Source organism: Xyrauchen texanus, chromosome 28 (genome assembly GCF_025860055.1).
Source record: "Xyrauchen texanus isolate HMW12.3.18 chromosome 28, RBS_HiC_50CHRs, whole genome shotgun sequence".
NCBI classification, from domain to species: Eukaryota; Metazoa; Chordata; class Actinopteri; order Cypriniformes; family Catostomidae; genus Xyrauchen; species Xyrauchen texanus.
In genome coordinates this window covers 35,385,534-35,399,444 of record NC_068303.1, presented here as the reverse complement: position 1 = coordinate 35,399,444, position 13,911 = coordinate 35,385,534, and the positions used below count along the sequence as shown (strand labels likewise).

Sequence of the window (13,911 nt, the reverse complement as noted above, 5' to 3'; positions counted from 1 at the left end):
ATGACGTCGGTGGTTAAATCCATGTCTTCAGAAGTGATATGATAGTTGTGGGTGAGAAATATTTTTTAATATAAATATACACTTCACTTTTCACTTCCACATTCTTTTGTTTTTGGTGATTTTAATTCTTCATGCATATCGCCGCCTACTGGGCAGGGAGGAGAAGACTTAAATATTAAATAAGCACAAGAAAGAAATTCTTACGCATCTGGGATGGCATGAGGGTGAGAAAATGATGAGAATTTTCATTTCAAGTAAAATAAAGATATTTTTTACAAGGAATCAAGACAGAAATGCTGATTAAGAAAATTATTTTTTGCAGTGTACATGTGCCATACATACGCAAGTTTAATTTATTGCTTTTACATGAAAAGAGAGGAAAGTAAAGACAGATGTATGTTCATTTTGATGATTTAAGAATATGAAAATGAATAAGAACAAGAAATAAAATAATGTATGTAATAAATGTACCCATTTACATTTACGCATTTTGGCAGATGCAGAAAATGTGTATTTTTTTTCAGAGCAGCTGTGGACTGTGAGCATTGTTGTGAGGGTTTCATGCTAAATTGGGCAAACACAATTGTGGGTTAAAATGATAGCATCGGGGTTTCTGGTTTTTGAGATACAGTCACCGAAAGCTTTGATGGTAGACACTAGATAATGAAAATACAATGTCTTAAATTGAAATAAGATAATGCTGTGCAGTCAGTAAAGTGCTGCACCCACTCATGATCATGGGCCATGTGTTCGCTCAGACATTGGAGTTAAGTGTTCGAAAAATACCTGAATATTTCTGAAGGACTATGTTGAATTGCTAAGGTCACTCTACTCATCAGGGTGCCTCTATTACAGACCATTAGAACTATTATAGATGATGTGATATCTTAGCCACGGCGTTGTATGACCTCACTTTAGTCCACTGGAGAGAAGATTCCAGAACAGCTTGTGTGTAGTCCCTCAGTTCTTTGTCTTCATCAGTTCTGTGAAAGAATGGGGAAATGCATGGAAAATGATTTCTGCACAAAATGGGGAATATTTTGCTCCCAAAATAAATTTTGGTTTGGCATGGAGATTGTGAGGCAGAATTGGATTTAGCCAGCTGTGAAATCATTTTTTGGAAAGCACACCAGCCAGGGACTGTACATTTCATGTAGCTCTGAAAACACACTCATCATTGTCAAAGATGCTGTATATTCTGTTACTCCTCAATACATTCTCATTTGATTTCTTTTTACACAAGTGTACATTTAATTTCAAATCTTATTTTAGTGTATTCTTTGTACCTTCAGTAGGGTTCAGAAGTTCAAAAGTGCATTATTTTCTTATTTACTGACAGCAATTATTCATTTAAAGGGATAGTTCACCCAAAAATGAAACTTCTATCATTATGTATTCAACATCATGCATTCCAGATGTGTATGACTTTCTTTCTTCTGTAGAACATAAATTAAGATTTTTATAAAAATATCTCAACTCTGTAGGTCCTCACAATGCAAGTGAATGGGTGCCAACATTTTCACACTCCAAAAAGCACATCAAGGCAGCATAAAAGTAATCCATAAGACTCCAGTGGTTAAATCCACAACTTCAAAAGTGATATAACAGTTTTGGGTGAGAAACAGATCAATATTTAAGTAAATATTTTCATGAAGAATGTGGATCACCAGAAACACAAGAAAAAGAATGTGAAAGTGGAAATTGACTGACCAGGTAGGAGAATTTATAGTAAAAATGGACTTCATATTGATCTGTTTATTACCCACACCTATCAAATCGCTTCTGAAGACATGGATTTAACTACTGGAGTCTTATGGATTACTTTTATGCTGATTTAGGGATTTATAATTTTTGGAGCTTTACAATGTTGGCACCCATTCACTTGCATTGTATGACCAAAAGAGCTGAGATATTCTTCTAAAAATCTTCACTTGTGGTCTGCTGAAGAAAGAAAGTTAAACACATCCAGGTTGGAAGGCAAAGGCGTGATTAAATGATGAGATAATTTTCATTTTTGGATGAACTATTCCTTTAAGTGAAATGTGGTATTAAAAATGTATATGGGTTTAAGAATATCTTATATTTGATATATCCCCCTTTTGCTTTAATTGCATTATGCACTTGAGTTTTCAAGTTTGTTTATAGCCTGATGATCCATGTTATCTAGAATTATATGGCAACATTCCAAAGAGCATCTTGTGTGCTTCATTAAAAGCAAGGAAATCTGACCTTTTGTTCAAAGCCGTTAACAGTTAAGAATCTTATCTTTATTTTTTCATTTCATATCTTAACTTCTCTGTTTTAACATTAAACAAAATCCTAAAGATTTGTTTGTTTCCAGGTTTACATGAATACTGTGTTCTCAGTATTGTGATACATCAGATGAAACATGGTGGTCTCAAGAACACTTGCTATACAGTATAATTCCCTATAAAGTTTTCAGACATATTATAACCTATCAAATAATCTCATGTTTGGTAGGAGTTTTACCAAGAGCAACTGATCCAGGGTTTCCTATCATTCAATATTTTGTCATTCACTCAAATGGCTTCATTAGTTGATGTCATGAACTGATTTTATGCCCTTTAGCGCTACTGATGTGCAAAGAGACGCCAGTTAATGGCCTGTAACACATTCATTATCTGTTTGGATGGATTTCTCCCAGGTAAATTTCTGTTCAGGTCAACTGTGTAAATCTTGCGCTTATCAGAAGGTTCTTTTTAGTGCTTAACTGCCCAGTACACTTTATTTTCTTCCCCAGCGGAGTATCTCTCTGATGCCAGTCTGAAATGCTGGTTTTGTATTGGCCTCATGGCTCAGCTGTAGCCATAGGCAGTAGATGAGACAATATTGCTGTCTCTCTGGTGCCCTGTGCGGGCAGAAAGTATGGACTAGTCTGTCTTTTGACGCCCTGTGGCTGGTCATGCACGGGCACATCTGTACGAGCTCTGATGTAATTTAACACCCCAGAAAACTAGTGAACATCGGTGAGGAACTATGGGAGGCGAGGACCCTCTGGACTCCAGGAAGTCCAACATCAGCACATATGCTGGATAAATCTGCTTCGATCCTGCTATTTTTGACCAACAGCATCTTGGCAGTTTGATTGGAGATGAATTTACATGCTGGTCCACGCTGGTTTATGCTAGTTTGGTGCTGGTGGTCTAGCGAGTGGACCAGTATAGCCATTCTACTCACTGGCAAATCTTAACTGGAAGACAAGCATTGGTCTTTCTGATGAAGATGGTTGACCAAAGAAGTGTTGTTGGTTAAGCTAGAGAGGCCTCATGGTGTAATTTTGACAAGTAAAATGTGTTCCTGGATTAACTCAGGGTTGATGGTCCTGGAACAATGATTATTGTTAAAGAAACATAGTCCTAATCTGATTGGTTGATAGGATGTTGCTTCAGGAACATGTCTTACTTGGTAAAATCACAGTTAGACAATTATTAGCCAATTCTTTCTCTACCCTTAAAGGAATGCTCACCCAAAAATTATAATTCTCTTATAATTTACTCCGCTTTATGCTATCTCAAACTCATACGACTTTCTTCTGCGAAACACAAGGGAAGATTTTTTTTTCACACAGATGTACATTGTGTTTATATCCATACAATGTAAGTCCATGGGGTCCAAAACTTCCAATCTCCAAAAAGGCAGCATAAAGGTAATTCATTCAACTCTAGTGGTTTAATCCATGCCTTCTGGAGCGATATAAATGTTTTTGGGTGTGAACTGCGCAACATTATGCACACGCATCATGCAGGAGGAAGTGCAATTGAGCTTCAAATCATGATTGTGCCAAGGAGACTGCAGATGTCAAGATTTATTGTGAAAAATGATTTCACAATGATTTTACGTATTTTCCGGAAATAAAGTTGCACCTGAATAGAAGTCCCATCTGGTCAAAATTGCATTGTTGAGAGAAAAAAAACCCAGATAAGATGCATCTCTGTGTAAGGTGCACTGACAATGATTGTATACAGCAGGCACTGGGACCTGGGAGCAGCTGCCTGACTTTCCTTAAACCGCTCATTAGCATTTAATTTGCATTCCGTGAAGATTACCTCAGAATCTACGCATTTCACACCGTATTTGGGCTTGTTTTAATTCGGAGCATTTGCTTTAAGTAATCATGTGTAACAGTTTTTCATATTCGGTTTGTTTCTTTCCAAAAACAAAATGCCACATCTGTTCATAACATACAAATGTGTTATATATGCTAAATATATGCTGTATACAAATAAACAGCTTTTAGTCTGCGAGTAAAAAAAAATGCCTGTTGTATTCTATGCATTAATTATAATATTCATCAAGATATTTGCAACCCTCATTGTTATGCACTAATTATCCGGTTCACCTGGCTGAATGTTTTTACTATGGGTTGGATGAAACGTCCTTTTGTGGTGATGTGAGAAGCTGCGTTTGACAGTGGTCTAGATTTCTTGGAACAATAAAGCCTTGATAAGGCAGAATATTTAATCTGGTTCTATAAAGAAATTTGTAAAGGCAAAATACTCTGAATAGGTTACTTTAAAACACTACTACCATCTATATGACTGATGTTTTCATATGTTTGTGTGTACAAATATGTTTCGCCGTGTGTATGTTTAACCAGCCAACATCAATTACGTATACATTTAGTAAAGAAGGTGCTTCCAACTATAAGTCACAGGACATTTCAGATGATGAAAAAAAATGAGTCAATAGTTTGGAAAATATGGTAGAATTTGGTCTGTTTCCCCTCAAAACTGACTCTCAAATTCTGATCTCTTCAGAAGACATGAATTAAACTTCTATTACCTTTATGCTGCTGCCTTTAAGTCATTTTTGGAGCTTTGAAGTTTAAAGATTCAACGTTATTGTCATTGTGCAGAGTACAGGTACAGAGCCAATGAAATGCAGTTGTTTTCGCATATTCCAACTAAGCTGGGGTCAGAGCGCAGGGTCAGCCATGAAACAGCGCCCCTGGAGCAGATAGGGTCAAGGGCCTTGCTCAAGGGTCCAACAGTGGTATCTTGGCGGTGCTGGGGCTTGAACCTGAACCTTTTGGTCAGTAACCCAGAGCCTTAACCGCTGAGCCACCACTATGGCATAAGGGTGAGTGGTGGTGGCATAGTGGGCTAAAGCACATAACTGGTTGCTTGTTCGATCCCCACAGCCACCACTATGGTGGTCCTTGAGCAAGTCACTTAACTCCAGGTTGCTCCGGAGGAATTGTCCCTGTAATAAGTGCACTGTAAGTCACATTGGATAAAAGCATCTGCCAAATGCATAAATGTAAATGGGTGAGTAAATGATGAGAGAATTATCATTTTTGGGTGAACTATTCCTTTAACAAAAAATCAGTGGGAAATTATTGGTTAATAAGAATACTGATAATTATTATGTTGGCTCGGCACAGTCCTTCAGCCTGAGTCCGGTTGCTATGTCTTTTCTAACTGATCAGAATTACAGTTTCCTGTAGCAGACGATCAAAAGAATGTTCAAATAAGCCAAGACTATTCAAACTCCAACTTTCAAAACATTTAAATTGAATTAAAACCACACAAGGCCTTTAATCAACTTTTAAACTATTTATCTATAATCTTCAAACTAGTTTCAGACCATGCTAGTCTTGATCCAGGTTTGCAATTCACATTTTCCCTCAAATAATTTTTCTAATCATGTAGTATCAGTTGTAATGAAAAAGAATGGTAAGACATTAGAAAATGTACAAATTAGAAGCATTTGCACTAGTGGTCTTACACTCTGTCTACACTGTTTATTTGTGTTAATAGTTGCACGTTCAGTGCAAAATGGAACTGGACACCCGTTTACTGTCGGCGCGACGGACCTCCACAACATAAGCTTCTGGTTAAATAGCATCACTGAATACAGTGTGGTTCTACTGCTTTTGACGTGACCCGATGTAGACAGGTGTAGACAGGGTGTTAGACATTTGGACTCCACAGTATACTGTTGGCAAACTTTGTTTTTCTTTCAGCAGGGTCGCTCAATGCCGTACTTTAGATTGAAATTATTGTATACTGTAACACAAGATCAATGAAAGTGTCTGAGACAATAATCTGTGGTAATTCAATTTAAGGAGTCTCCTCCTCCAAACTATGAGCACATTAGTATAAATGGACTCATCCAGCAGACATCATCTTCTCTAGCCGAGTACGCCAGTGCACTTCCAGGCTCCAGCCGAGCTCTGTTTCATTAGCCTGTCAAACTCAATTACACTTAGTCTGGCCCTCTCACTTGGCACTGTAAACTCAATCAGTGCTATGATTTCATAACCCTTGCCTTGTAACTGTGCTTATTTTATCGAGTCACCGATCTACTCATATTAACGCCCCATGCACGCATGTGAGGTGAAGTATGTCCCCGCCATGTCCCGGCCGGAAGAAATGGGGGGAAGGTGTGCTCATAAATCAGACTAGTGGGATACTAGAAGGTGATGATTAAGAGGCAGAAGGCGAGCATCCAGAGACAGTGATGATCAGTGTCGGCCCATGAGAAGCTTGAGATGGGAGACGATGTATGAGGAGTCAGCCACCATAAATAAACCCAGATAGAAAAACAAACCTGACATCTCAGTTGCCGCTCTGCTGCCCTTGAGAAACGAGGGATGGAAGTAAAATCAAATGCCTGTTGATATGTGTTTTTATTGTTTTTACCCCTGATCTCCTCCAATTTTGGGGAGTAAGGTTGTGACACTACTATACTGCAAAAACATAGTTGTGTGCCAATGTGCAATTTCAAAGAAGCTTTCCCATCACTACAGTCATTATCTATCCAAGTATAGATGACGCTATGTGTAATGACATTTTTGAAGGAAGGATGTCAGCTGAGGAAGTGCTGGTAAAGCATGTCACGCATCACCTCTGTTTTCTGTAGCACGCGCACAATGCTGAGGTTCAATTAAAGTGTATAGATTAAATTACTCTTAACTGCTAAAGTTATTAACCCACATAGAATAAATAAAAACGTTTTTCTTCAATATGATCATATTTCATATTAAAACTTAATAACAGACGTTTTCGATTGAACAATGTTATTTTCAGCGCAGTTTGAGCGAAGCACCCATAGACAGCTATTCTTTACTGGGCTATCAAAGGAACCCGGAAGTAGCAGGGCAGAGAATTTGTTTGTAAACAGTAACTTCATCTATGCTGGATGAAGCCAAACTACAATTGCATTATCTAGGTCTGTTAGTCTGACTTTGCAAACATCAGACCGTTACGATTTAAGTGGGACTAAATCATTTACATTTACATTTTAAAAAGGCAAATTATTGTTTTAGACCGACTGAAATTGAACTTTTAAAATGCATGTAAACATACTGACTTGTTCTCTCTGTTTGAAGATTCTGCTTCATTGGCTGTCTCGTTTCGAAGGCTGCATGCTAGGTAGGATGCATCCTTTGAAGGCTGCAGTATACAGAGAGTCCTCCTCTAAACAAGCCTCGTTTAAACGAGACGGCCTTCATAGGACAAACGAAAACGTAACGTAACATGGTTGCTATGACATCACGCCACTTTTTAATAAGCGTGAGCACTTTGCCTCTGAAAGGGAATGCATGAGGGACATTTTAGGAGAGTTATAATGATGTAAAGAGAAAAGAAAACAGATTTTACAGGTGTACTTTTAGTGTAATACTTTATTTTAATTATATATTAACAGTGCCGCCGCTGGCCAAATTGGGGGGGGTCATGTGATATGAGCGCGAGGCGATCATCTGTGTTCCGCAACTGCTTTCGGGTCCTTGAATAACATATAATTTGGGAGTAAGGGCAGCCGGTGGCCTTTCTGGTGCCCACCTAGGGTAAGATTGTGCCCCCCTAGGGAGTTGGTGCCCTACGCAGACTGCGTAGTCTGCTTATAGGGAGAAGCGGTACTGAATATTAATATAATTATACATATTATATACTCTGCACCCATCTACTGAGGCACTTCAACTTGGGAATTAACATTCCTTGTGTTTGAACATCATATTTACAAGCAAATTGACATTTCCGTTGAAGCAAAGAATTGTGGGTTGTGAGTGCACACGAAGGATACACCTCATGCATTCCTGTGAAAGAAGATTGCATCCGAAGGCTGCATTCAAAGTGTCCTACTCAATTTTCTGACATTTTTTTTGATGACGTATGCGGCCGACAAATGTGACCTCCGGAGGATGCAGCCTTCCAAACGAGACACAGCCATTAAAAGGTGCACTCAGTAACTTTTATCTTTTGGACTTACACTGACACCTAGTGGCTTGGATGCTGCATAATTTAAAATCAATAGTTTTCAATTTCAGATAACGCTGTAGAAATTAAGTATTTACTGTCAGCCAAGATTACTTTAATCAATGAGTGAAAGTGTCAAATAACAGGACGGTTACTGAGATTAAGCGAGTAGTATTCGGCTGGTCATGTGATTCTAACATGGCAGCCCCCATGGGTGGATCCTCTCCATGTAGAATAAAACAGCTTTTATAAGATTACTGATATGACTGGAGTCTTCATTTGAATGTGAGTGCCTCATGATTTCATACATATATTGCAAAATTACAATTCATGTCTTTAGGAGTTCAAAATGTGTAATGAGGAAAAAATGACTGAATGCATCTTTAAACGTGTGTTCTTTCTGATTTTTCTCTGACAGACAACAGATGACATAGTATCTTCGGCGGAATGTTCCAGCGATGACGAGGACCTGGAAGAGTGTGACGGCGGACACACAGGTGGGATGGTTGTGTTACAGTTGTGCTTGCTTAAATCTGGTCTCTCTCTCTCTCTCTCTCTCTACTCTTTGAGTTGCAACCGAGGGTTGTCCCTCTCAAAGCATCACTCCCATGAAAACACAGTGTAACTGAAAGCAACTATGTTTCCAGCTCAAAAAGATTAAAAACAAAAACTAAGAATTTGTGTGTATATGCAGTGGCACCTTAAACATGTGGACACTTAAACCACACTTAAAATGTATGGATTGAGTGCATAAGATACGAAAATATCAAACCAAGTGGCATCTGCAAACAAATGATGTTAGAACTAACATCACTTTCTGTGCCGTTTTTGCTCTGAATTTTAACAATTATAACCGACAGGTCCCAGAATGATTTTTAGTGGATGCATGATGTTAGTTTCCCTCAAGTTGTCTTAGCATAGTAACCACAGGTGTAGTTCATCACATTAATCATATACATGTTTTATTAACACTTGTTACAGTGTCCAAATACTATTTGAATACTTACAGTACATAACAAACTTCTTTTGTGCAATGGTTTCTTTGAAAAATCTTTCAAATAAATGCATTTATTTAAAATAAATGTCACTGAATTTGATATTTTGTTATCAAACGCAATAACATTAGGGTGTGATTTAAGTGTCCAAATACGTTTTGGGGCCACTGTAGTTTTAATTGGGCCACACTGGGCTAATTCAAAGTTACACTTTATTATGGGGCAGAGCATCACTAACATGGTTATACGTTTATACTAATTTTGTGCTCTCAGATTAACAGAGAGACAAACTTTGCAATTAAAGTACAAAATTAGTATCAAACTCCATGTGGTTCACTCTGATGCTTCAAAATGTATCAGTCCTGTACATAATGGAATTATTGCAGTATGTGTGTGCGTGCGTCTTTGACAGGTGATACATTTTGATATGTTTACAAATCAAATGAGAACAATGCTTTCAGCATAGAGATTTCTGATGTGTAGCAAAACTAACTGCAACAGAAACTACTCCTCCTTCCTGTTTGTTCCTTTGTTTCCTCACATTGAAGGCTTGCCTTATGTTAAAGCATTCTAATAGAGAACAGATATCTACGAATTTCTGTGCTCACATTTCTCCACATATAGCTTCTGCCTCCTCAAGGTTAAACAAATGCATCACAAGATTATGACACTCAAAAGCATACATTTCCTGCTAAAAAAAAAAACTGCTTAAACCAGCCTAAAGGTGGTTTAATTATCTAGATGGTCTTCCAACCTAGCCAGCCTAGCTAAACTGGGCTTCAGATGGTCCTGCTGATATCCCGGCCTGGCCAAGCTGGTTTAAACTGGCCTAGCCAGTCTCCCAGTGTGGCTAAGCTGGGCTTCAGATGGTCTAGCTGGCCAAGCTGGTTTAAACTGGCCTAGCCAGTCTCCCAGTGTGGCTAAGCTGGGCTTCAGATGGTCCTACTGGTATCCCAGCCTGGCCAAGCTGGTTTAAACTGGTCCTGCTGCTATCCCAGCCTGGCCAAGCTGGTTTAAACTAGTCGAGCCGGTCTCCCAGTCTGGCTATGATGGGCTTCAGATGGTCTTGCTGATATCCCAGCTTTGTCAGGCTGGTTTAAACTGGTCTAGTCAGCCTCCCAGCCTGGCTAAGCTGGGCTTCAGATGGTCTAGCTGGCCAAGCTGGTTTAAACTAGTCTAGCCGGACTCCCAGCCTTGCTAAGCTGGGCTTCAGATGGTCTAGCTGGCCAAGCTGGTTTAAACTGATCTAGCTGGTCTCCCACCCTGGCCAAGCTGGTGTTTAGGTGTTTAGGCTGGTTAAAGCCATTTTTCCCCCCAGCAGGTTTGTTATGGTCGAGATAAATCGTCATTGTTTTAGAGAACTTGGGATTGGCTGTAATTTTTAAACACCTGCCTTCAGTCATTACAGCGTACGAGACCCTGCTGTTGATTTTATTGCTTATGGGCCATTATAGATGCAAGGCTTGTTTGGATGATGAAAGTTCAGTGATCTACTTGCCGCCCTGTGCAGGTACCTTTCAACAAAAGGGCCTTTAATTGCTCCAAAATGCCATCATAATGTTAATTAAGGCCCTCAAATTTACCGCAAACTACACCCAGTTTCCTTCAAAGCATATGTCCATTGTTGACTAGCTTTAAACCCTCACCTCCCAATTACACCAATTAAAACCATGTTAGCTTTATTACATTTTGTTTTTAGTATCTTTTCTCTTTATTCAGCTGTAATAACAACATCCAGCAAAACAATGTTAATTTCGTCATCTTTAGAAAGTGTCATGTACTTTTAGCTCACAGGCTAGCATTCATATGGTCTGTCAATACCTGTGACTTTACAGATGGCCCCAGTTTATTTGTTTGTTTGTTAATGTAACAGCATTCTTTTTTTCATAAACTTGCAAGGTCACTCTGCTCAATATACAAAGATTTACCCAGTGCTAACTTTGTAACCTGATGGCAGAAAGGGTTGTTTCGATAAAATCGCCCTATCTGTGTTAAATCCAATACCAGCCCCAAGTCCTCTCAAATTCAATGGCAACAGGAAGTTCGCTATGGGACAGCTTCAGTGTTACCTTTCATCTCTCCTCAACCAACATTTGATACGAGGACACTTAGCCACAAACCACCACGCTCATACAATTTCATGTTGACGCAGAAATTCAAATTTTCAGTCTGACCTTCGCTTCAGATTCTCATGGACAGTTTGCATGAGACTTTTCTGTTCGGTTTCATTTTTGGTTGAACCTTTTCATGTGGAAAAACATCTTCCTACTGTATCCTCTCTTTGACATTCCATTTCATGTGATTTGGGTTTATTTGCCTTCTTTTCCAATATTATCTTTTATTTATCCCTTTTGGGGGCCTTTTTTCTTTTTTTGTCCTTATCCCTCCATTTTTCTGGATTAAAGTTGTATCCTCTCGTTTCGTCTCATCTTGTGCCACATGGAATTTTGGTGGTTGAAAAAAAAAATCGAATAACTCTCCTCCTCATTTTTGTTATGTTTTGTGCCATAAGGCTGAAATTAGACATCCCCACATTCTATACAACAGGAAATTAAAGGCAACAAAATCTTTTCTTGCCATCATCTATATTTATTTACTTTTGCCTTGTTCAGGCAACCCCATTCTGTCTCAAGAAAGTTGTGTGTGAAAGAATGACCGCCCTCCACCCATCCATTCCCCGATCTCATCTTTATTTCTGTGCCATCCTGCATAGACATGTCTGTTTGAATGCAGATGGCATAAAAAGAGTTTTATTGCCACCAAGTATATCTGTTTTTCTATTCTATTTGTTGCTACTGATCAGTTGCATTTGTGGCATGCATTGATTGCAAACTAACCAAACCCCAGCGGGAGATCGCCATCAGCTCTTGCATGAACGTAATTGGCTCCATCTGCCGTGCTTCTCCACCCATGAATGTGCTAACATGTTGACCGTGTGTGCCGCTGTGCTGTCATCCATAACATCTGTCTCTGTGTCTTGTCTTTTAAGTGTTTTAACTGTCTGTCTGATGTCTTACTGATGTCATTTATTGTGATTTTGCTCTGTGTGTTCTGTGAAAATGTTGAACACATTTGAACTGATGGGAATTCCACAAGAAGGCTGATGAAGCATTCAATTCACTTTTTTTGTAATTGTTCCAAAGCAGCTTTAAAACATATAGTGAAAAAAGAAAAAAAGTGCCTTACAAATCCCCTCATTGAGCAAGCCAAAGGCAACAATGGAAAGATAAAACTACTTTGATGTTAAATAGATAAGGAAGGAACCAAGTCAGGGGTGGTTGCGTTAACAAAAAACAAAACAAATAATAATAAAAATACATTTTAAGAACATTCATGGATAATTCAAAACACGTTCCCTTAATTTGAATGCCTAAAATCATTGAATGCCTCTTAATAATAAGGTCTGTTTAGTCCCTTCCCACAGTAAAGGATGCTAAAAGGGAATAGAATATTATTAAATATTTTTAATAGTATACATTTTTGCCAATCAAATTATATTCAAACAAATGTTCCTTCTTACTTTCTCCTATCGCAGCTTAATGTGCAGAGACAACAATACTTTAATTTGTAGTTCAAGACGAAAGCAGAAAAGTGTAAACATTGTAACGCCATCAATACATGCTCCATTTGTTTTGGCATCCCGACCAGCCAGACACAGCCTCCACCTCCGTCCCTGAGCCATATGACCTGGAAAAATTCTCTAAATTCACCGTGAAGAGGAAAGCACCAAGGAGCGGGGAAGCACAAGAGCATCCTATGCAGAAAACTTTTTTGTCGAAGTACCTGGCGCGAAGTACCTCATCCCCCTTCACATCTGGCACACCAGTTTTAATTCATGTTTCACATTTGTGGTTTAAATAAACCGTAATTGTCACATACTTTAACAGAGCATCTTGAATTATAGAGTGCAATAGTGCCTGCACACTATCTGGGTTCCGGAAGTATTTTCCCCTTTCATTTCTTCCATAGACTTTTTTATAAAATCCTTCATAAAAGAGTTGCAAGCCATGAACCAAACCAACCAGCTCCGAATGGGTGAATGGAGACCGTCTCGATTACATCATTCACAGTGCGTCATGGGAGCGCACGGTCGCACCGAGGCACATTTCGCAGGTTTCGTTGGCCGGTTCTCTGATGGATGGATCTTTCTCTGGGAAATGTAGTTGTTTACCATGAATTCGGCTATCAAACACGATTTTTAAACAGTGAAGTTGAAATAACACAGACGGATGTCTTCAGTGGATGCGTATCATCACTGAACAACCTTGTAGCTCACGGTAGGTCTGTCTTTAAAGGTTTATAAGTTATTCTTGAAAATCAATTAGTCTATGGGAGAAATTAATGGGATCTTTACTTCCGGAACCAGACTATTGCGCTCTATTAGGCTGTATTATGAAAATATAAATTAATCAAGTTTCAACAACATAACAGCAAGCACGCCGATGTAATTTAGCTGCGAAGTGATGCTCGAGTGAGCAGACATTCCATTTTACAAATTCGTCTTGCTTCATTTCCTCTGTCTTCATTTCATTTCCTTGGTTCCTAAGAGGATGGAGCTAGGAAGCAAGGAAAGGAAACCAGAATGCACAATTTTAGAAATTAGAAGCACCCACTGACTCAACCAATGGCGTACGTTTGAGGCATGACTATCTGTTTGGCCAGTCAATGGAAGATAAAGGAAATTGTTCTGGAAA

The 13,911-nt window shown here is 38.9% G+C and overlaps 1 protein-coding gene across 2 annotated transcripts in view; it reads left to right on the top strand.

Moving 5' to 3' along the window:
- LOC127622054 (neurexin-3b-like) overlaps window positions 1-13,911 on the top strand; it is a 349,280-nt gene that overhangs the window by 322,507 nt on the left and 12,862 nt on the right. For both annotated transcript variants that reach the window (XM_052095964.1, XM_052095965.1), the window contains one exon: window positions 8,641-8,719. In XM_052095964.1, the coding sequence (XP_051951924.1) occupies window positions 8,641-8,719 (79 nt within the window). The remainder of the gene's footprint in view (window positions 1-8,640; window positions 8,720-13,911) is intronic.